This window comes from Sitodiplosis mosellana, unplaced genomic scaffold (assembly GCF_009176505.1).
Source record: "Sitodiplosis mosellana isolate CC-2019 unplaced genomic scaffold, AAFC_SMos_1.0 Smas_scaffold_2, whole genome shotgun sequence".
Taxonomy (NCBI): Eukaryota; Metazoa; Arthropoda; class Insecta; order Diptera; family Cecidomyiidae; genus Sitodiplosis; species Sitodiplosis mosellana.
The window spans coordinates 7,166,832-7,191,196 of record NW_022595245.1 but is presented as its reverse complement, the minus strand read 5'-3'; the positions used below and the strand labels follow the sequence as shown (position 1 = coordinate 7,191,196).

At 33.5% G+C, this 24,365-nt stretch overlaps 3 protein-coding genes and 1 long non-coding RNA gene across 4 annotated transcripts; all 4 read left to right on the top strand.

Annotated features, from left to right (window-relative positions):
* Positions 1–7,884: 7,884 nt before the first annotated feature.
* LOC129565212 (FGGY carbohydrate kinase domain-containing protein-like) lies at positions 7,885–10,441 on the top strand. The gene is made up of 5 exons (XM_055439801.1): positions 7,885–8,357; positions 8,574–9,291; positions 9,379–9,520; positions 9,628–9,853; positions 9,951–10,441. Exons 1-5 carry the CDS (start codon positions 8,175–8,177, stop codon positions 10,308–10,310), a joined length of 1,629 nt encoding a protein of 542 aa, XP_055295776.1. The 5' UTR covers positions 7,885–8,174; the 3' UTR covers positions 10,311–10,441.
* Positions 10,442–12,819: 2,378 nt separating this feature from the next.
* On the top strand, positions 12,820–15,341 carry LOC129565213 (delta(24)-sterol reductase-like). The gene is made up of 7 exons (XM_055439802.1): positions 12,820–13,464; positions 13,537–13,713; positions 13,785–14,083; positions 14,158–14,332; positions 14,415–14,497; positions 14,638–14,707; positions 14,780–15,341. The coding sequence occupies exons 1-7, from the start codon at positions 13,258–13,260 to the stop codon at positions 15,317–15,319; spliced, it is 1,551 nt and encodes a 516-aa protein (XP_055295777.1). The 5' UTR covers positions 12,820–13,257; the 3' UTR covers positions 15,320–15,341.
* A 1,195-nt stretch (positions 15,342–16,536) lies between these two features.
* On the top strand, positions 16,537–19,829 carry LOC129565217 (uncharacterized). The gene is made up of 4 exons (XR_008687590.1): positions 16,537–17,665; positions 17,727–19,410; positions 19,506–19,595; positions 19,648–19,829. It is a non-coding gene; the product is annotated as an uncharacterized LOC129565217 (long non-coding RNA).
* A 1,583-nt stretch (positions 19,830–21,412) lies between these two features.
* LOC129565216 (lipase member H-B-like) lies at positions 21,413–23,541 on the top strand. Its single transcript, XM_055439805.1, has 5 exons — positions 21,413–21,881; positions 21,949–22,036; positions 22,128–22,325; positions 23,030–23,086; positions 23,153–23,541. Exons 1-5 carry the CDS (start codon positions 21,534–21,536, stop codon positions 23,413–23,415), a joined length of 954 nt encoding a protein of 317 aa, XP_055295780.1. The 5' UTR covers positions 21,413–21,533; the 3' UTR covers positions 23,416–23,541.
* The last annotated feature ends 824 nt before the right edge of the window (positions 23,542–24,365 follow it).

The window sequence follows — 24,365 nt, the reverse complement described above, 5'->3', positions numbered from 1 at the left end:
GGATACAACTCAGGCTCAACCAAATTATCCAATAGTTGAAAAGCTGCCTTCATCATCTACGTTGCGCACACTCTAATTCTAGTGTACTTGACATATGCAAATGTTCACTTAGCACTTGGATTGATAGCGTATTATTCGATAATGGCTGTAATACATTTTGTATTTCAATATTCCATATGTCTATACAGCTATTGGTTCATTATTTTGGATTCAATCCGGCAACGGGATGAACACCGACACTTTTGGGAAACTATACTGAAAATTGACAAGTTGTGTTCGCATCAAAATAGTTTCAATTTTCGATGGCATCTGTTCAAGCTTGTGGAGTATTTCATTTTAATAATTATAAGTGCTTTGGTAATGATGTGGCAGAGTGGTACGCAGCTAAGTGAAATCGTATTTCTATACCATATTTTAATAAAAATCTGTGAAGTTCGGGTGTTTTATTACATCTTTTGTCTTGAAGTCTTACACTTTCAACTGGCAATGATCAATAATGATATTCGCAAAAATACAAAAAAGTTGCATTTTTTAATGAAATCACGCCGACTTAAATGGACTCGCCAATACTATAGCTATGTTCATGAAATGACGCATTGCTTGAATGAAGTATTCAGTTTATCGCAAATAGCTGCGATTTTCTTTTGCTTTCATCATATTATCACCAACATAAATTGGATGTATATTCATTATAAAGTGCTATCTATCATAAAATCCAAGCGTAAGAATCCACTTTTGCCATTAAGAATGATCACGTCAAAAGGCAAGCACAGTACATAAGAGCTAATGCAAAAGTCAATTGATGCGCATAAGTAGCGCCACCTCTAATGATTACGGAGAGTTACCATAAGTCGTATGCAATTGATGTTGAGAAAAAGAAGAAGAAGAAACAGACATTCTATTCATTTACATTGCAATAATGGCAATCAGTAGAGATGGTGCTCATGTGCCGATCATATCACTGTTACAACCCTTCGGATCACGTAAATGAAAAATAAACCGAATCTTCTTTACAGTGGTGTTTCTTTGGCTCGCTCATTTGGCTTTGGTAATTGTGTATTTATCTGACAGCGCTACTGATAGCGATGTTATAAGGAGGTAGGATGTTTGAAACAGAAAACTTTTCATGAAGAATAAGTTTCAGTGTGGAATTAATCGAAAATTCTCTTTGATTTCAGGCCAAGTGCATCGCTTTCCATTTAAATACAATCAACTTTGATTCAGATAATATTTTATTTTCCATACAAGTACCATAGATATTACTTATGTAATGAAAGTAGCTTCGTAAATTAATGAGATATCGTTGTGTTCCTTTAGATTGAGACGACTCAGTTGCATTTAATCCATCACTCGATTTTATTGCATGCCAAAGGAATTTTCGTTGTGGGAAATGGGACTTTCATCAAAGTGAGTGCCATATTTGTTCATGTTGCAAATGTAAATTATTCACTCGCTTACTTTTAGGTGGCTGGGACGATAGTTACGTTTACCGTCATATACATTCAACTTTATGAGCTCGTATAATCTCAATTTCAAACAATATATAATCCACATAGAAATGAACAGTGAGTTTGAAAATAAGATATTTTTCCTTTTCTTTTTAAGAAAGATTTTTTGTTCTTCTAGAAGTCGGTTATAAAGTGACAAGATCGCTTTACTCGTATCTAAATACATGGGAGAGATTTGACGTTAAACTCCAAAACACCCCCTAGACGGTACAGCTTGAAGCTTTCATTAACATATTGAAAGTTAGGCTATCCTCGCCTAGAACGCCGATGTCGTTTTTGACTCATCAACAATGCGAGCTTGAAAGTAATTAATGGAAAAATCGGTTCGAACAAAAATTCATTGAATCAACCGATTCATTTCCAGTGAAATACAGAGAACTGAATTCGAAATAAGAGCTAGGCGAAATGCATTTTTCCATCAAAATCCAAATGAATGATATCTATCTATTGAAATGAAAATACAACTTATCAGATGAATATTTATTTTAAAATTATGTCTGAATATGACAAATGTAATTCGATAACAATAATTCAGTGAGATAATTTGCTATCCAACGACTCGTGTGTTAGTGTATCACCTTTTTTGAGCTGTTTTTTTTTTATTTAGTCGTTTTTTCTGTTGCATATTAAACCTAATCAATCATCTAAACCAATTTCATTAAGGTGAAAGCTGTAGTGAAATGAAAAATAGTAACAAAATACCAAGAATGATATGGTGTGTAAATTCAAAGCTGAAATTCTGGCATTGTGTGACACTAATAATTCAAAATGCTGCCCAAGCAGCAAGAGCGTATTTTAAGTTTGTTCGACATTTTTGGCTATAATTCTGGCTCATCACAATTTAGCCGGAATCCAAATATAGCTTGCTCCGTTTACATTGTGCACATTTTATTGGCTGTATTTTACACCATTTACATAACTCGCACACTTGTATTGGCTTCTGGAATTCGATTGATTGATGTTCTAAATGCGACATTGATTTACACTTCTGCCCTGTTCACTTACTTTTTCATTATTTCGGATTCGATATTTCATAGACGGGAGCACCGACTTTTCTGGGACATTCTTGAAAAAAATAACAATTCCTATACTAATAATTTATGTAAAGTTAAGTATTTTCTCTTAAAATTTGCAACGTATACTTTTATAATAATCTCATGTAAGTTGACTATTATCCTAGCAAGTGGTGATAAAATCGATATAAGATCATTTTTTCTGATTATTTTGGCCAAAATATGTGAAATTCGTGTATTTTATTACATATTCTGTGTCGAAGTGTTACATAGCCAATTAAAAACTATCGACGATAAATTTAAGACAATTGAAACTAAAACTATCATTGAATCAAATGGGTTCAAATGGATACGCTCACACTACAGTTGTGTATACGAAATGGCGAATTCATTAAATGAAGTATTCGGTCTATCTCAAGTGGCTGGAATTTTCTATTGCTTTTACATGATTCTAACGCATATAAATATTTTGCTTGTACATTTCAACGATATCCCTGTATTGAGGGCTTTTGGTAAATCTAATGCATTATTTCTGCAAGTTTTTCTTCTAAATTGACATATTCCATTTAGGCACATTACTTTGGATTGCCAACTCTCCACCATTAATAATTTATCTATCTCAAAGTGTAACCCGCTGTTTTGTAACGGTAAAAAATAATTAGATTCATTCTTCCATTAACCCTGATTATTCTAGCCAATTCCTTCATTTTAGGCGAAGATGATTGCATTTCATTTGAATCCTATTGATATTAATGATTTCAATGATATGATTCTAATGCAGGTAAAATGTCATAATAAAATTGTCTACCAAAATGGTATTTCGTTACAACACGGAATACAATTTTTCATCTGATGCAAATATCTATTTTTAGATTGAAGCTACGCAATTACACTTAATGCATCATTCAATCGTGTTCCATGCAAAAGGACTCTTTACAATTGACAACAAAACACTACTTACAGTAAGGAGAGAATTGAATTTGTAAATGTAACTGTCATAAGCAATTCTTCTTTCTCGGTTTTTAGTTTACGGCTGCAATTGTTGCTTTCATGGTCATTTATGTTCAGTTCTATGAATTAAATTGGTGAATTTGTGATAAATTTGACTCGATAACAAAACGAATAAAACATTTGTTGAAATTGTGTGATTAATCGAACTGCACATCGCATCACCTTATCAATAGATTTTACTATCGGTTTCATTTTCATCAATGATCGATTTCACTTTAATAATATTCGATATGAGTGTTCAAGTCCTATTTAAATGAAATTCCTATAAAATTATAATCCATTTGAAAGAGTAAAATAAAGTAAACCTTCACGCAATGTAGTCAATGTTTTCCTATTTCTCTTCAAAAGTTTAATTCAAAAGCAATTGGTTACGAATATCAAAATGCTTCCAAAAAGAATCGAGAATCTTTTGAATTTTTTCGACATTTTCGGATACAATTCTGGATCATCGAAATTATCCAGTCACCAAAGGACGGCCTACTTCATTTATCTTGTGCATATTTTATTGGTGGTGTTTTATACTCTATTCAAAGCTTACATAATTTCGTATCCCACATTTGTGATTTTGCGACCGATTGAAAAACTAAATTCAGTGTTGCAATACTCTGCGAGCTTATACTGCTATGGGTTTATTGTTTTCGATTCGATTGTCTATCGTCAAGAGCATCGAATTTTTTGGCAAACTCTTCAAAAATTCAACGAATCGCATCTGCAACAACGAAAATCCACAATTGGTTATTTATGTCTTAAATTAGTGATTTATTTTTGCTCATCGACTTTGTGTTGTATGATGATTTTTCTTCTAACTAATGATTCAAAGTATGAAATTGTATTCGCTTATCTTATTCTAATGAAAATGTGCGAAACCAGAGTATTCTACTATATATTCTGTGTTGAAGTACTATTTAATGGAATGGAAGTTATCGACAACGAATTCAAACAAAATAAAAGTGATACGAGATTTTGGCTTGATTCGAACGGATTTCAAAGGATTCGTGAATATTACAGCTATGCTTACGAAATGACAAATTGTTTGAACAAAGTATTTGGTTTATCTCAATTGGCTGCAATCTCGTATTGCTTTTACGTGACGCTAACTGAGATAAATTGGATGTTCACTCATTTGGATGAGCTTCGTTCCATTCTCATTATAAGTAGTAAGTCTTTTGACCGATTCTATCCAAATAATAATCTACAGAAAGAATTATAAGAGCAGAACTTTTAATGAATATCTTGTATTAGTCGAAATAATTTGGATTGCACACTCTCCTTTACTGATTCTTTATCTATTTGAAAGTGCAACACGATATTCCACAGAGGTAAAGAAGGAAGTTACATTCAAATAAAACAGTTCAATTATTGGATTTTTTTTTGGTTGTAGGCGAAGCGCATAGTTTTTGAATTGGGCAGCATCAACTTTAGTGTTTACGACGATATGTTGATGAGACAGGTATTGACAAGTATTGAGTGTTATTAAAATGTTTTATGTGTGAATGTAAGGAAGCATTGTTTTTTTTGCAGGTCGAAACAACGCAATTGCACCTTATCCATCATTCGATCTCGTTGCATGCCAAAGGAGTCTTCTTAATCGACAATGGAATAGTCCTTGAGGTACAATAATCTTCTCTTATTCTATGGCTGTCACTAATAATATTTCCATTGTTTTAGCTTACGGGTAAAGTCATTGCTTATATGGCCATATACATTCAATTTTATGAGTTAAAATAATATTTAAAAATTGTTTCCGAAACGCCGAAGCTTCAGAAGTTCTGTCATTTCAGTAGCATTTTTTATGTATGTCATTAAACTAGTAGGTACTTTATCGGCTCTAAGAATTATCATTTTTATAATTTGATCAATTTAATCGATTAAATCGAAAAAAATTGCTTTATTATTGCGAATCGACATTCGATTTGGATTATGGCTTATGTATAATGAGTTTTCTTTCTTCTATATTTCAATAGTTTACTATTATATATTATATGAATGCAGGCAATTCAGAATAAATTCGATTAAAAGAATTAAAGTGTTTATTCAAAGTCGAATCATTCTTTTCTTCATTTGCAAGTTCAGTTGAACAAGTGAATTTGAATGAGATCGAAATGTTGCCAAAGCGAATAAAGTGTCTTTTGATTTTCTTCGACGTTTTTGGATACAATTCAGGATCATCTAAACTATCCCGACAGCGGAAGATGGTGTGCTTCATTTACATCGTGCATATATTATTGGTGATGCTTTTTACACTTTACAAAGTTCGCTTGATATTTGAATTGATTTCTCAGTCAATACTCGAATTGATCAATTCAATGCTGCAGTACACAGCTGCATTATATTTTTGTTGGTTTACTGTTGTGGATTCAATTTTCTATAGACGAGAACATCGATGTTTCTGGAAAACTCTTGAAAAAATTACCGAATCTTATCCTCATCAACGCAACACCACGGTTAGCAATTTTTTAATGAAGTTTGCGGTGTACCTTTTTATGACGATTTGGGATCTTGTTGTGTTTGCTCTATTAATTGGCCAAGCTGCCGAATACGCATATGTTTACTATCTAATACTGAAATTGTGTGAAATCCGAGTAGTTTACTATGTGTTCTGCATTGAAGTCTTAGACAATCAATTACAAATGATTGATAATGAACTCAAACTAAATAAAAGTAAAAAAAAGTTTTGGTTTCAATCAAATGGATTCAGAAGGGTTCGTCAATATTACAAATATATTTACGAAATGACCAATTGTTCAAACCAAATATTTGGTTTGTCTCAAGTGGCTGCAATCTCATACTGTTTCTACGTGGTCTTAACTGAGTTCAATTGGATGTTCACCCATTTTAATGAGTTAATTACCATTCTCTCTATACGTAAGTCGTATCCAGAAAAATCACAGAAAAAAAATCATTGTTCAATGTAAGTTTTTCAATAGATCAAATAATTTTGGTTGCCATTCCGCCGATATTGATCCTTTCTTTATTTGAAACTGTAACAAGATGCTCCAAAGAGGTATAGTAGTATGAATAGTATTACAAAGCTTTCATAAATTGTCTCCTTTAAATAATTTTGTCTGATTAATTATTCGATATTCGGACTCAGACAAAGAACATAGTGTTTCAATTGAACAGTATTGATGTTAATGTTTGGGATAATATGTTGATGTTACAGGTAAGAAGTATTTGTTTAATTATTTTGAACGCTTTGATTGTATTGCCTTTATGATATGTAAAAAGCTATGGTTTTAGATCGAAACATCTCAACTTCACCTTATTCATCATCCAATCTTGTTGCATGCTAAAGGACTTTTCCCAATTGAAATCGCAACTTTGTTCAAAGTAAAATTACCTCGTTTTAGATTTAAAACTTCCTCTATATTTTTTCATCATTTTAGTTTACAGCCGCAATTATTGCTTATATAACCATATACGTTCAGTTTTATGATTTAAATTCAGGTAAAATTGGTGACATGAGATTCTAGAAAGATATACATTTTAATGAGACAACATATTTTCAGATTGATTTGTGTAAATGCGGAACTATTTATTTCATCAAATTCGCTCCTTAGCAGCGCCATCATAGACCAATTTTTATTTAAAATGGAATATTTATCCATAATATATTGAAAAATTGAAATCAAATCAAACGATATGAAAATAATGGCGTAAAGTCAGGAACAACCAATCAGCCGTAGTCCTTTGCTATGTACATAATTAATATGTGATAGCAACAATACCAATCAAGCACACGTCAATATGATTCGGTTCTTTTTTTCCTACTTCTGACATTTTATTTCCAATTTCACCCGAACAAATAATTCCAAGAACAACATAGTCAATAACGCAACAGAAAAATTTCGATAATAAAGACACATTTTTTATATTTTGAATTTTTTTATTTGTGTTCCAAGCTATCCCCGTTAGACTTTCATGTAATTTCGTTCCAATAGTCTATATAAGATTTGCATAGTATAGTATTAGATGTTATCAACCACTTTGTCTATTTTAAGAAGTTGTATTATCAGTAATGCAGTGCTTTGGCCTTTCAAAGAATGTAAGTTCGTTTAATGATTAAAATATTTCAGGCCATAACAAGCTTCAAATGCAATTTCAAATGGAAAAATGAGTGTAAAATCAAACTAAATACACAGTAGAATATAAAAGTATACACTTAGGCGAATTTTCAGTTAAAGATGCATTCAGTTGATAAAACTGCCAGAAGTATAACTGAAAGACCGATGGAAGTGACAAAAGAAAAGTATTGCCATTATGTCACTTTTATACGCGAGACTTTTGTAATAAATGAACGAAAAATTTCGCTAATATGAACGTTTCTATTTACATTTCGTTTAAAAATTGACATCAGGAACTATTTTTTATCTGTCAATTTCAAGTGTGTACACACAGAGTATGTCTTTTCCAGTTCTATTGCCCATTGGGTAATCATTCAAGTTTCAATCATTCGCTTTTGACATTGAACTGGAGATAACGCACTGATAAAGATAATCGTCGATTTGTTTTTTTCGCACGACGTTTCAAACCTTCTGTTATTTCATTTGTAACATCTGTGAATTTTGTTCTGTTTTTCATATAGCTCTACCTGTTTTTTTTGTGAGATTTTTAAATATATGAATTTTTTATCGATCTAAGAATGGCTGAAACGTATTTGGTTGGTGTTGATGTTGGTACAGGCAGTTGCCGTGCGGCTCTGGTCGATTCAACGGGCCGAGTAAAAAAAGTGCACGTAATACCTACAAAAACATGGAATCCACTTCCCGATCACTATGAACAATCGTCTGATAATATTTGGAGTGGAATCTGCGAATGTGTACAGGTGTTTGTCACGATTTTATTCATTCAAAATCCATTTCTCTTATAGATTTCATTGAAAAAACATTTTTTACCAGGTCCGTTCATATTAGTAGATATCTGTTGGTAGATGGTGTATGATTATACAATCAATTTCAAACAGAAAAATGTCTAAAAATCGAAAACAATTCTGAATTTCTCCTCAAACTTTAAAAAAAGTGATAAATATCTGTGTTTTCAGACGGTTATTCGTGACTGTCCAAAGGATAAGATCATTGGAATTGGTTTTGATGCAACCTGTTCGTTGGTGGCGCTTGACAAAAATGATAAGCCACTGACCGTGAGTACAACCGGTGATAACAGCCGAAATATTATGCTATGGATGGATCATCGAGCCGGAAAAGAGGCAGATCAAATAAATGCTACCAAACATGAGCTTATCAAATGTATCGGCGGCAGAGTCTCACTGGAAAATGAAGTACCAAAAGCGATGTGGTTGAAATCGAATTTATATGATAAGTGTTGGTCCAAAGTGGGTAAATTATTTGATTTGCCAGATTTTTTGACGTGGAAATGTACCGGAGACGATACTCGATCATTGTGTTCGGCCGTCTGTAAATGGAATTATGATGGATTCAATCGGAAATGGTCGCGAGATTTCTACGAGCAACTTGGTATGGCCGATTTGTGTGCGGATGATTTTGCGATTTTAGGTAAGAATGTAACGACACCCGGTGCTGCCATTGGAAAAGGATTAAATGAACAAGCTGCTCGTCAATTGGGATTGAATGTTGGAACACCGGTGGGTGCATCGTTGGTTGATGCATATGCCGGCGCGTTGTGTTTGCTTGGTTGCCATGCCGACGGTATCGATGATTCGATCTCAACAAAAGTGGCTTCGATCTGTGGATCTTCTTCAGGTCACTTGTCGGTGGAAAAGGAATTGATCTGGGCCAGCGGTAATCACTTTCAAATCCAATCTCAAAATGATAAAATTGAAAATTATTGCAACATTAAGACTGAATGAATCAATGTTTCAACTTTAGGCCTGTGGGGACCGTTCAAAGATGTCATTTTCCCTGGTTTTTACCTTCATTCAGGTGGACAATCAACAACAGGTGTTCTACTTGACTATGTCGTCAAAAGTCATCCGGCCTACAATGAAGCACTCGAAAAAGCTGGCAAAACGTAAGTTCGCCTCCGAAACAATCAAATGAAATAATTTTTAATTTTCGTTTCTAAATTTCGATCTTGATGAGAAATTTGTTGAAGAACTGAAAAAAATTGAATTGTAGGCACGTTTTCGATTATCTCTGTCAACAATTGGATCGAATGGCCCAGGAACAAATGTTGGACAGTGTACATTTTCTGACAAAAGATTTTCACGTTTGGCCCGATTTGCATGGAAATCGATCACCAATTGCTGACCCAACGATCAAGGGCATGATTTGTGGCCTGACAATGTCAGCAACCGTTGATAATCTAGCACTCACATATCTCGGCTTTGTTCAGGCACTTTCTGTAAGTGAATTTAGATTATCAAATTTTGAATTGATGAAATTTGGATGATAAAATAATAACTGTCAATTAATTTTATGTGTTTATTTTCAAAATGCAGTATGGAACGCGGAACATTTTGGATCAATTAATAGACAGTGGTCGAAAACCATTTCGTTCGCTTTTGATTTGTGGTGGATTGCGAAAAAGTCAATTGTATGTGGAAACACATGCTCAAGTGTTGGCAATCCCAGTATTAGTGCCAGATGAAGAAGAAATGGTTCTCGTTGGATCGGCAATGTTGGCAGCGTGTGCGGCCAAACTGTTCCCAACGCTTGAGCTAGCCTCAAAGGGAATGGCAAGTCGATGTGAAGTGGTTCGACCCAATCCAGCGCTTCATGACTATCACGATCGAAAGTACAAAGTTTTTCGACAAATGGTCCAAGATCAATTGAAATACAGACAAACTATGCATTCATAATTCCAAGCGATATTCTTCAGCCTCTCTGATCGTCTGTGTTAAGAATTGAATAAAATTTTAATAAAATTGGCGTTTTTTTTATTAAAATAATTTAATAAAATGCACTATATTTATTAACGTTAATAAAAAAATCATTTTATTAAAAAATTAATAAATTATTAATATGTTAATAAAGTGACAGCTGTATATTATGGATTTTACTTCATAAGCTTTCTGTCCTTGAGCACACAGAAGTACTTTTACAACATGCACGACTTGTATTGGTAATTTGACAGAACACCACTATTACTATTGGTGAACATAGTGATTTTATATGTATTGTATCGGCTCTGCTGTGCGATATTACAATCAGTACTACTTTGTGGTCGAATGCAATTAATTGAATCAATCAAATTGATCGATGATAATTTTCTCATAAAAGCTATAAAAGCTTACGTCCACCTTTGTTTCAAAAGCATTCATTCAGTTGAGGTCTTTAAAGTCAACACAGAAAAGCTCATTTGACTTCAATCGAAATGATTCCTTCGTTTTAATATTTTCACATAAATTTTAAATGAACTACGTTGTGAACTAGACAAATCGTTTAAAGTCGAGTCTCACCACTTTTCGAAGAACAATTGGAAAAGTATTTTGAATAGGATATCAAAATGCTTCCAAAAGGCATCGAGAATCTTTTGATTTTTTTTGACATTTTCGGGTATAATTCTGGATTCTCTCAATTGTCCAGACATCGAAATACGGCCCATTTCATTTACATTACGCATACTCTACTGGTGTTATTTTATACGCTTTTCAAATTTCACTTGATATTTGGATTGTTTTCAACATTGCCACTAATCGAAATGATAAATTCATTATTTCAATACTCAACAGCCCTCTACTGTTACTACTTCATTGTCATCGATTCGATTTTCTACCGGCACAAACACCGCATTTTTTGGGAAACTTTTCAAAAAATCAACAAAACTTATTCACAGCCACGAATTTCCACTTTTGTTGTAAAGATAACCGAATTTTTGTGTGTAACACTTCTGGGTATTGTAGGGATTGTGTTCACAAAAGATTTTCAACTCTATGTAATTGTGTGTACTTATTATCTATTAATTAAAATGTGTGAAATACGAGAATTTTACTATATATTCTGTGTAGAAGTGTTATGCAATCAAATGAAAACTACGGCCAATGAATTCAAAGCAAATCAGATGAATAAAAGACTGAATTCGAAGGCATTTCTGATGTTCCATGAACATTACAGCCATGTTTACGAAATGGCAAATTGTTTGAACCAAGTATTTGGTTTGTCTCAAGTGGCTGGAATCTCGTATTGCTTCTACAGGATTCTCACTGACTTTAATTGGATATTGACACATTTAAATGAACTATTTTCCTTGTTTGCTATAGGTAAGTCTTATTATACTAATGATAATTTACCAACAAACAAAAACATTCAATGAATATCTTGCATTAGCCCAAATATTTTTAGTTGCGCACATTCCTCTATTGATACTTTATCTATTTGAAAGTGCAACACGATGTTCCTCTGAAGTATAATTGTTCTGAAAACAATTTCATTTAAAAAAACATAACAAAATTCATATAAATTATTGAATCTATTTGGTTTCAGGCAGAGCGCATAGTCGTTGAAGTATGTAATATTGACGCTAGAGGCGACAATATGTTGATGACACAGGTAAAGAAAGTGGAAAAGAAATTCATATCACATCTGAAAAATGCATCATTAATTTAGGTCGAAACAACGCAATTGCACATTATTCATCATTCAATTTCGTTGCATGCCAAAGGACTCTTCTCAATTGACTATAAAACATTGTTCAAGGTAAAATGGCTCATTTCAACTCAGAGTGCACTCTCATATGGTTTATTGTTTCAGTTTACAGGCGGTATTATTACGTATATAGTTATATACATACAGTTTTATGAAGCTTTATTGACAAAAGAGAATGCATTACAATAATCATTGGATATTGGATCATATGGATGTTATATAAAATGACTTACAAATACAAATAAATCGATCTAATTTATACATTATCGCTATGCGCCACTTTGACACTAATTAAAGAATGTTGTATTCATCCAATTCAGGTCTTTTAAGCTAACACTCATCAACTTATTTCACATGCAATAGATAGAATAAATGCAAAAATCGAATACATTTTTTAAATTCATTTTTATTTATCAAATGAAATTCGATTGTAGAATTCATTTCTCTGAAATTGAAAACGTTTAAAAAATAACTCCAAAAAGAATGAAATGCCTTTTGATGATCTTTGGCATTTTTGGAAATAATTCCGGATCATCTGAATTGTTCAGCCTCCAAAATGGGGCCTACATTATCTGCATTGTGCATGTGTTATTAGTGTTGTTCTATACATTTTTTAAAGTTCACCTAATATTTGGCTTAATGTCAAATATGTCACTGATTGACACGATAAATCCAATTCTACGAATAATTCAAACAAAATTTATAATTATTATAACTGTACTGTGCAACAGGCACCTGCATACTTGATAAGCTTCTTTTTATCAATTGTCCATTGTTCATGAATACAATAGGTGCTTAAAATAGATTCACCTCTGAATTATCACTTGCAGGAATATTCGCACTTCACTTGAGATCATCGATACATCTAATGACCAACCGTTGTTTCAACCGAACTCATGAAGTAGGGAGTGATCGAATTTTATATAAGACCGATGTCAATTCGGTTTAAGTGCTTATTTTGGTTGTAGACATCGAAGTAGCAAGGCAATAAATAAATTATACCCGAGAGCTGAAAACGTCTTCTATTAATAAACTATCTTGACGAAGTAGAAAACACTTTTATTTATTCAGTAACGTTTATAGTGTGAACGAAACCAAATCGATATATTGTTTGAGACTACTAATAAGAGGGTTTTGCAATAGAAAAAAGAACTATATAGCATGGATAGTGACGAGATTATTGATTTTAAAGGTGAAACTTTTATGGAGATTCTGTTGGTTGACTATCGATGGATACTTGTGTGCTTCCTCCTGTTGCCCATGTCATTTTGTTATGACTTGTGGTATTATACACGTAACAAAATCATTTTTTATTTGAACAGCGCACCACGTACCCATGATGATAAAGTTCGCAAAGTCCAGAAACAGGTAATTTTTGTGTCACATCAAATTTTGCTTTATTTTACGGCAGATTTAAAATTGATATTTGATAAAAACTAGGTACAAGCTTGGAATAAAACGGACAAATCGAAGAAAATGTGCACAGCACGACCTGGTTATCAAACCATGTCATTTAGAAAGCCTTTATACAAATTGAGTATGTGCCAAATCGACTGTAATTTGTTTGACATCTTGGAAATCAATCGAGAAAAGCGTTCCGTTCGAGTTGAACCCATGGTATCGTATTGCTTAGTTCAATCTATGGTTCTATTTAGTTTGCACCATTATTCAATTTTCGTTTCATTTAGGTATCGATGGGTCAACTTTCGGCTACATTGGCGAAACTTAGCTGGACAATTGCTATTGTGCCGGAACTGGAAGACTTAACAGTAGGCGGTATGGTTAATGGTGTTGGCGTGGAATCCAGTTCACATATTTATGGACTATTGACTCATACTTGCCTGTCATTTGAAGTCGTTTTGGCCGACGGAAGTGTTGTTAATTGCTCGCGTGAAGAAAATTCCGATCTATTTCATGCCATTCCCTGGAGTATGGGCACTTTGGGCTTTTTAACTGCTGTTGAACTTGAAATTATACCGGCCACAAAGTAAATTTTTATTTGTATTTTCACCACGTTCTTCAATTTCTTCTATTCATTTGTCAATTTCCAAATTTCAAAAGATACATACGCATCGAATATGAACCAATGTTCGGAATAGATGACATTGCCAAACGCTTTAACGAAGCTAGCTGCGATTCAAACAATCATTTTGTCGAAGCTATTCAATACTCATTGGATGAAGCGGTTATGATAACAGCTGTCATGGTGGCCGACCATGAAGTCGATCATAGGAAGGTATAGAGAAGGTTCCTTTTATTTTTGGCCATTATGTACTGAATCAGAACTTCTCACATACCCGTTCAATTTTTACGTGTAGATTAACGAAATCGGCAAATGGTATAAGCCATGGTTCTTCAAATATGCAGAAAATATTCTTCGAACTGTACCAAAAGGTCAAACCAAGCTGACGACACTTCAGTGCAAACATCATTTGAGCGCTCGCAGCGCCACGAACTCTCGTATCATTTTGTATTGACTTTTCGATAGTTCATGAGTTCGCCGTAGACTTCGTCAAAACGTGTCGTCCCTTTGGGTCAAACAGTATTTGAATACATGCCACTGAGAGACTATTACCATCGCCATTCACGTGCTTTATTCTGGGAACTTCAGGTAGGTCATTGCAATCTTTTGCCAGTTCTTTTTTGCAAACTTTATTGAAAATATTACGAGTTCCTTTCTTAGGACATTGTTCCATTTGGAAATCACCCGGTTTTCCGATACTTATTCGGTTGGTTGATGCCGGTGAAAGTATCATTTTTGAAACTAACGCAAACTGAAGCGGTGAAAAAAATGTATGAACAAACACAAGTGCTGCAAGATATATTGGTGCCAACATCCAAAATGGCCGATACTCTCCGTAAATTCGATAGATTGATCAAAGTATATCCGCTGTGGTTGTGTCCATTCCATTTATGGAATGAAGGTGGTTTAGTTCATCCAGCTCCTGGCTTAGACGATGACATGTATGTGGACATCGGCATTTATGGTACGGCCAAGGTTAAACGTTGCCAATTCCATGCTGAGCTTACAACCCGTCAACTCGAGGATATTGCTCGGAAAGCGAATGGATTCCAAATGTTACACGCCGATTGCTATCAAACCAAAGACGAATTCCGTCAAATGTTCGATCATCGTCTATACGATCGCATGCGAAAAGAATTGAATTGCGAACAAGCATTTCCCGAAATTTGGGACAAAATTAATAAGAATGTGCGCGATTAAATTGGCTATTTTTAATGTTCAAGTGGCTTTTTTATCTCGTCAATTAAATGAATCATTCAACTTGTGCAAGTATTTGACGGGGGAAAATTCTTTATTAGCGTAAACAAAAAATTCCGGTTTAATGATTCATGCCAGTGCGAATTGTACAGCTACCTATCAGCTTGGCAACTTGCGAAAGTATTAATAAAAATATTTTTATACAAAATAACAATGCACACTTCAATTTTGGACAGAACACAGGTATTCGTAAACCTAACAACAGAAGCATAACAATGATAAGTGTAGTAAAATGTCTTCTTCTATCAACTGATAAAGAAATGTGTGGTCAACGCTTCGAGGGTGTGATTAAAGTCTCATTGAAATCAAGAGCTAACAAATTGTAGACAATTTTGGAAATGTTCCATTTTTAAGAGGCAAAAAAACAACATAGGTATATCGTGTGTGCATAACACACGTGTATCGACAGACTGCGAGTTCATGTTTACAATGACCTATGAGCTATCTCTCTTTTTTGTTCGAATTTATACATTACGTATGACAAATACGTAATTATAAGAGTGAATACGCCAACAAGAGAATAAGGAACAGTGCGCGTGTATTAGTAAGGAGACTTGAGCGATAGTTATAGTAGCAGAGGCACTAATACACACGCGCACTAATATCCATTCTTATTTTCGCGTATTCGAAAGACGAATGCTCGCATCCAACTGGATGTGACTTCGAAACATTTGACGTACTGTCGCATTTTGGGTGTACATTATTCCTGATTGTTTGTCCATATACGATTTGAATTGTGACATTTGTTTAATGAAATTGCCATATTTTTTTTTACGTTTCATGACTAGTTTTTATTATCTTTTATCGTTTTCCCATACGATTGCATACAATCAATCTAACAAACATGTGTTTAAAGATTGCTGAGCATCTCAGCATTTCGTAAGGCACGGATATATCCGAGCATATCGACGACGCATACAGTGGCGTGCGTTGCGGCTGCACGTAGCAACACACGCCACTGTATTATACAGTATGCGTCGTCGATATGCTCGGATATATCCGTGCCTTACGAAATGCTGAGATGCTCAGCAATCTTTAAACACATGTTTGATCTAACGAATTCAAGAAATTTAAAATAAATTCGATAATTAGATTATTTCAAATGAATATGAGTTTTAAAACCTAAATCATTTTCTAATTTTACAATTGCTTGCTCGAATTGGTGGAATTGGTGTTGTAACATTTCTTTGCCGTTAAAACTCTTATTCGAAACATAATTGAAAAAAGTTGCTTCGATTGACATTTCGAAATGTTAGCAAAACGAATAAAGTGTTTTTTGATTTTCTTCGACGTATTCGGATACAATTCAGGATCATCTAAATTAGTCCGAAAGCGAGAGATGACCTGCTTCATTTACATTGTGCATGTTTTTTTGGTGCTGCTTTTTACACTTTACAAAGTTCGCTTGATATTTGATATGATTTCTCAGCCAATAATAATCGAATTGATAAATGCAATGTTTCAATACTCTATTGCCTTATATTTTTGGGTGCTTATTATAGTGGATTCGATTTTCTATAGACGAGAGCATCGAGATTTCTGGGAAACTCTTGAAACAATCAACGAATCTTATTTTGATAACCGCAACTGCACTTTTGGTTATTTTATATTAAAAATTGTGCTATATTTTATTACGACTTTTTGTTGTCTAACTGTAGTTACTCTACTAGTTGATGAAATGTACGAATTTGTATATGCCTATTTCATACTAATGAAAATGTGTGAATTCCGTGTATTCTACTATATATTCTGTGTTGAAGTTTTACACAATCAAATGGTAGCGATCAATAATGGACTCAAACAAAATAAAAGTGATACGAATTTCCGGCTAGAATCAAAAGGATTTCAAAAGATTCGTGAATATTACAGCTATGTTTATGAAATGACTAATTATTTAAACAACATATTCGGTTTGTCTCAAGTGACTGCGATCTTGTACTGCTTTTACATGACGATCACCGATTTTACTTGGTTTTTTACTCATGCCTATGCTCTTTCTAAGGCAATCAATAGAAGTAAGTTTTATCTGAACTAAAATTCAAACAGTGGTGAAAACAAAATTTTCATTAGCCCAAGCCATTTGGATTGCGCATACTCCACTCCTAACGATTTATTTATTTGAAACGGCAACACGGTGTTCCACAGAGGTAAAGTTCGGAAAAGATTCATTTAAATATTATAGCCAAAATAATGGTGATTTGAATACATTTTTTGTTGTAGAAAAACCATATAGTCTTTCAATTGGGCAACATCGACCTTAGTGTTTACGACGATAAATTTATGTTACAGGTAATAATAATTCGTATAAAAATGAAGCTCATATCATGTTTAAAAAAAAAACATCTTTTAGGTCGAAACAACGCAATTGCACCTTATCCATCATTCGATTTCACTGCATGCTAAAGGTCTTTTCTCGATTGACATTGGGACTTTCTTTAAAGTAAAATGACACATTTAAATTTAAAACCATCTCTAAATAATTTATCTCATCATTTTAGTTTACAGGCGCAATTATTACGTATATGATTATATACTTTCAATTTTCGGATTTGAGCCATGTGAAATTAAATTGATGAAAACAAACGGAATTAATGCGCATTTCAATAGCATTCAATTAATAATGCATGCAAAAGGCCATGATAATTTGTGCAAATGAACTCAGATGAATGCAAAGAATGAATCGATAATATTTTTTTTCGATTATGGTTGTTCATAACTTTCCATGGACAATCCACGTTCAGTGGGTATTTCGCACTTGCTTAGTTCGGCCTTCATACAAGTTGATACTTGAAAACTCATAACAGGTTACAAAATAATGTCTCTCGGGACATGAATAAAATTCAATGATCATTGGTTTATTGGATTGAAAATTTTATACCGTTTATTGTTTGAAACCCACTTCGGGCATATCAACCCGATTCACTTTGCTTTGAATTCCAACAAATTTTCAAGATTATTTGAAAAAATCAATTGATTAGGATCGAGATGCTGCCAAAAAGAATAGAATATCTTTTGACTTTCTTCGACGTTTTTGGATACAATTCAGGATCATCCAAATTATCTCGACATCGAAAGATAACCTGCTTTATTTACATCGTGCATGTTGTGTTGGTGTTACTTTTCATAGTTTATAAATTTCGCTTGATATTTGACATGATTTCTCTGCCAATGATCGAAGCGATAAATTCAATATTTCAATACTCGACTACGCTCTATTTCTATTTGTTTATTGTTGTGGATTCGATTTTTCATAAGCGAGAACATCGAGCTTTCTGGGAAACTCTTGGAAAAATCAACGACTCTTATTGTCATCAAAACAATACCACTTTTGGCTTTTTTATATTGAAGTCAACAGTGTATCTCCAAACGACACTTTGGTGTCTTCTTGTTGGTACAATGTTGAATGGCGAACTCTTTGATTACATATATGTCTACATTATAATAATGAAAATATGCGAAGTCCGAGTGTTCTACTATATATTCTGTTTGGAAGTCTTACACAATGAAATGAAAGTGATCAATAATGAATTCAAACAAAATAAGCATGCCATGAGTTTTTGGCTTCAATCAAAAGGATTTAAAAGGATTCGTGAATATTACAGCTCCATTTACAAAATGACTAATTATCTAAATATGATATTTGGTTTATCTCAAGTGGCTGCAGTCTCGTACTGCTTTTATATGATTCTAACTGACTTGAATTGGATGCTAACACATTTTGATGAGCTATTTCTTGCTTTTGCTATAAGTAAGTCTTATCCAAAATACTAATTTTAAAACTAATCGATCAACATTCAATGAACGTCTTTCAATAGATCAAATAATTTGGGTTGCTCATTCGCCATTATTGACATTTTATCTATTCAACACTGCAGCACGGTGTTCCAAAGAGGTAAAGCTTCATTTAAATTCATTATTTTTAGTTTAATAAGTTATAAAATTATTTATTGAATATTCGGATTTAGACAAAGAATATAGTTTTTCAATTGAACAATATTGACTTGAATGTTCGAGATGATCTATTGATGATACAGGTAATGAGTATTATATAATTATGTTAACTAACTCAATCGCATTAATGTATGCTTCATAAAGCAATTGCTTAACATGTAAAAAGTAATAATTTTAGATCGAAACGTCTCAACTTCACCTTATTCATCATCCAATTATGCTGCATGCTAAGGGACTATTTTCAATTGAAATTGGAACTTGCTTCAAAGTAAATTGAATCACTTCAAGCTAATGCTGTTTCTAATGGTTTATCATTCCAGTTTACAGCCGCAATCATTACTTATATGGTTATATATGTCCAATTTTATGAAGCGTCATTCATAAAGAAGACTCCGATTATTCAACTGAACATAAGTTATATTACATAACATGTCCATTAAAACCATGTTAATATTTTCGAATTATCCTCCCTGAGAAATCTGCACATTGGCATAGTGAATTTTGATAGATACAAAATATAATTCGATCATTTGATAATATAATTAGTGCTGCTATCATGTTATTTTCTGTCATCAATTGTTGATGTTCCCTTTTAATCGCAAATGTTCCTTTTCAATCATATTTGCCTCTAATAAAAGTACCGATAATAATTGATAGCATGACTCACTATTAGTAGTAATATACCTGATAGGTTATAATTGATGATTATAAAAATGAAAAAAAAAAACTGATGAGATCCATTAACTTTAATATGAAATTGTTTTTACATTAACAAAATTGTCTTTTCGCAATTTCACCATCAGAACATTTATACGAAGTTCTTCCTACGAACCACTTTAATTCATAGAATATTGTTCACATTAATTCAAAACTTACGTCAAAAACATTGAGCAATATGAAGTAAAATGTTGCCCGATCACAAAGATTACATTCTGTCACACTTTAATATTTTCGGCTTTCACTCACGCACAACAGCAAATATTCACAATACGCTGACACTGACAACCAATACCAACGCAAATCAAAACAATTGATTTGTATTGCTGACATCACTGAGTCGGTGTCAGCGTGTTATGGATATTTGCTGTTGTGCGTGAGTGAAAGAGATTCTCTCACTCTCTCCGATGCGTTGCAATTTCGCAATTTTTGTTTGTTGTCACATTTCTTCTGTGTTATTTTCCATGCGCTACGGTTTCAGGGATATTGTTATTTTACTCTTTACATTGGCTCGTATACCGCTCGTTCATGGTGATGCTGTACAATAAGCAAAGCTCGATTACGTTCTCTGTTTAATGCTAACAATTATGAACTCCTGATACTCTTCGTCGAAAGAACTTAATATTTTTAACCATTCATGCAAACATACTCTACTTTTTCAACCAATGTGTTAAATTGAAGTATTGGGAGCCGCCAGATGTACAAATGATTAGTTCTTTTGATTATGTTTGTCTAATACTTAAATTAATAATATTCACCAATTTGGACAAACATACTCGCCTTTTCCAACAGCCAAAGTCAGAAAAACATACTCCTGTTTATTGGTATTCTAAACTAACAAAATACATACTCTTGTTTAACGCAAATCAGGGTTTATGAAACATAACCGCCTTTATCATAGCCACAAACAGTGAAAATACATACTCTACTTTAACTATTTTTAAGCCGAAAGAAACTTACTCTTCTCTTTCGTAAGAAAGTCAATGAAACATACACTACTCTCAACCTTACCCATGGATATGTGCTTGGATTCAATATTGTTAAATAAAAATATGAAATGAAATAAATGGTGTGTCGTTGGATTCAAACTTGTACATCTGATTGATTTAGTGTTTTTGAAAAGCGCAATTTGAGTCATTTGTTTCATTAATAAGAAATGGAATAAGTAAAGAAAAGCTTCTAAGCTCGGAATGAATCATCGATACGCGGTGTGGTTTTCACGCGATAAAATTATATATTTTTTGTTTGGTATAAAATAGATAAAGGGAAGATAAGCGGGACAGTCCCGTATCAACGATAATAGATTATTGCGTCTTAATCATGGACACAAATAAGCCGAAAGATAAATATTTGCAAAATCAGCAATATGGTTGGGGCAGTGAGTCAGTTGTGATCTAGAAGTGGTTAAATCAAGTTACTTTCCAGACAACAACAATTGAAACAGTACATTTTTTGTCATTAATATAAATCGAATTATTAATCATCTGCGATGTTAGTGCGAATAGCTAGTTTCGCGTTTGTGATCGCTTCGATTTGTGTGCTCAATGGCCGTGCGTTCAACATTGAGAGAGATTTGGCGTTTCGGCTTTACACGAAAGAAGCGCCGATCATGTATTATGTATTGAAACTCAATGGCTCACCAGCCGTTTCGCAAACACCATTCAATCCGAACCGACCAACACGCATATTTGTTCATGGATATAAAAGCAAAGAAAAGACTATTCAGCGTTACACAGAAGCCTACTTGAAATTAGGAGACTTCAATTTCATTGCAGTCGATTGGATTTCTGGCGCCAACACTTTCAATTACTATTTGGCAAAAAGTCGAGTTGGATCCGTAAGTTGGATGCAAATCATTTTCAATTGAATAGTTCAAAGGCTATTGAAATTTATTTGTTTGGTAGATTGCTGCGAAATTGGCTGAATTAATCGATCATCTCGTTGCAAACGGATTGAAATTGAAGGATTTGACCCTTGTTGGTCATAGTTTAGGTAACTAATTTTTGAAGTGCAAATTGTTGGGAACACGAATAACTTTTATGACAAGTTTTTCTAATGTTTTTTATGTTCAAATTATTTATAGGTGCCCACATTGCTGGCCGAGCTGCAAAGCAACTGAGGACAAAAGGGAGAGTAGCGAATATAATCGCTCTTGACCCGGCTTCAGTGGGATTTGATTTCTCTAATAAAGATAAGCGTTTGGCTGATTCAGACGCTGATTATGTTCAAATAATCCACACGGACGGCGATAACTTTGGTTTTGCAAAACCACTTGGTCTCGGTACTTACCACATACACCGTGCAACACATGTCAAAACACATTGGGGTTTCAAATCTACGTTCATAGAGGACCCCAATACAAACATTTCTGCATCATTACTTTCTCAGGAAGACGTCTGAATAAGAAAGTTATGGGGTTTGGTAGCCATTTCTTTAGTATATGAACATAATTCAGTGAATTTTCGATTGAAACACTGAAATTATGATAGAAATCTATATTAATAATTTATTAAAATCTGTTGGGTGGTTCCTTAGATATAGCACAAAACATGTTTGAACTCACTAAAACTGAAAAACAGAGATTGCATATTTACTGCTGAGCAGGCCTGAGCTGAGCTGAGCTGAATTTGCTAACTCAGGTGCCTGAAGCGTTATTTTAACGCATTCACATTACAAAATTCATATTCCCATCCAGATTTGCAACAAATTCGGTCTCACCTTTCAAGTAACGTAAATATTAATATAGATTTCTATCATAATTTCAGTGTTTCAATCGAAAATTCACTGAATTATGTTCATATGCTAAAGAAATGGCTACCAAATCCCATAACTTTCTTATTCAGACTTCTTCCTGAGAAAGTAATGATGCAGAAATGTTTGTATTGGGGTCCTCTATGAACGTAGATTTGAAACCCCAATGTGTTTTGACATGTGTTGCACGGTGTTATTTTTTCCACAAACTCTATGAAAGATATCATTTTTTAGGCGACTTCTACCCTAATTTCGGAAGATCCCAGCCTGGATGTTCAAATAATATATTGGGTACTTTTTCATATGATTCCCACAAAGAAATTCACATAACTTAACATTATTGTGTTATTTTTTTAGACAAATGTTCCCACAGCCGTTCGCATCACTTGTTCTTGGAGAGTTTAACAACGAAATTCATGGCCATTCAATGTGCTTCGTATGATGAAATTAAACAAAATCGATGCACAACCAACAATGTGACTGCGATCATGGGAGGCGATATTACACAACACATACCGAAAGCATACGGAATATTCTATTTAGAAACTAGAGCCGAACCACCATATAATATGGGCGACAACAAACATTTCAATAACATTGAAATCGTCGCTTATACGTAAAGTCACCTAATTCCAAGAGAACATTAAGTGCAAAATGCACATTCAGTCTGTAATGAGAAATTCTATCAGTAAACTTACTGTTTTTTTACTTTAATAAAGAACGGAAAATGCTTTTAATCTCATAAATTTGTTTAATTTTGTAGGATATTGCCGTTTTATCTCTTTCGTAAGAATGTGATTCGTTCTCTCTATGGTGTTCTTTTGAGTGAAAACCGTCGATCGTTTCAAAAAAATCAAAGATAACAAGCAATTCTTTAAACGAATACTTGAACACATTAATTGAAAAAGAATGTTTAAATTTGGGGAACTTTTTTGGTTTGAAATAGATATTGATCACCCTTTTCACACCGAAACCGCGCGATAGCGATTGCTTAAAAACGTGATAGTCACACCTTTATTGACGATTCATTTCACAGTCTTCGAATGCCGAACAAAATATTGCAAAATGCATGAAAATTGAGAGCGCAACGGTATGAGAGGAAAATTATTATAAGAGGTGTAGGTGGTATGGATATGAGAGTAAAATCAATTGTAATTGCTTCTAAATCATTCATGAGTAATTGAATATTTAAACAGTGTAAACTATTCTGAAAATTCTCAGTAAATACGTGATTATCTATCAAAGAAGATAACAAAAAGTGTGAAATTAAATTGAATCATTTAAAATGCAATTAGACACACCACACTTTAATTTCGCAATCTGAAAGACAAAGTATTTGGAACTTGGCAATTATATATGGCAAGCGTTAGTTTGAAAATTAGAAACGCAATTAATATTGTTCAAAAGCAGTTTTATGCCGATGTAAATGCACTGTACAAAAGATAGTGTATTATCTATAGATATCACGATATCATTATCAATACTTTATCAATTATTCAATCAATTAGCGTTTTTATATTCCAAACTGCGCATCAGTGTGCAATCTGTGCATGGTTTTTGAAGCAAATTT

What these genes read in the sequence shown, in the direction of transcription:
- LOC129565212 (XM_055439801.1), top strand. Translation starts at nt 8,175, where the DNA reads ATGGCTGAAACGTATTTGGTTGGTGTTGATGTTGGTACAGGCAGTTGC. An exon ending in GAATCTGCGAATGTGTACAG is followed by an intron (nt 8,358 to 8,573) that starts GTGTTTGTCACG and finishes CTGTGTTTTCAG; the next exon opens with ACGGTTATTCGTGACTGTCC. An exon ending in GGAATTGATCTGGGCCAGCG is followed by an intron (nt 9,292 to 9,378) that starts GTAATCACTTTC and finishes TTTCAACTTTAG; the next exon opens with GCCTGTGGGGACCGTTCAAA.
- LOC129565213 (XM_055439802.1), top strand. Translation starts at nt 13,258, where the DNA reads ATGGATAGTGACGAGATTATTGATTTTAAAGGTGAAACTTTTATGGAG. An exon ending in CCGTTCGAGTTGAACCCATG is followed by an intron (nt 13,714 to 13,784) that starts GTATCGTATTGC and finishes CGTTTCATTTAG; the next exon opens with GTATCGATGGGTCAACTTTC. An exon ending in ACTGTACCAAAAGGTCAAAC is followed by an intron (nt 14,498 to 14,637) that starts CAAGCTGACGAC and finishes TTTGGGTCAAAC; the next exon opens with AGTATTTGAATACATGCCAC.
- LOC129565216 (XM_055439805.1), top strand. Translation starts at nt 21,534, where the DNA reads ATGTTAGTGCGAATAGCTAGTTTCGCGTTTGTGATCGCTTCGATTTGT. An exon ending in CAAAAAGTCGAGTTGGATCC is followed by an intron (nt 21,882 to 21,948) that starts GTAAGTTGGATG and finishes TTTGTTTGGTAG; the next exon opens with ATTGCTGCGAAATTGGCTGA. An exon ending in TGCAAAACCACTTGGTCTCG is followed by an intron (nt 22,326 to 23,029) that starts GTACTTACCACA and finishes ATCATTTTTTAG; the next exon opens with GCGACTTCTACCCTAATTTC.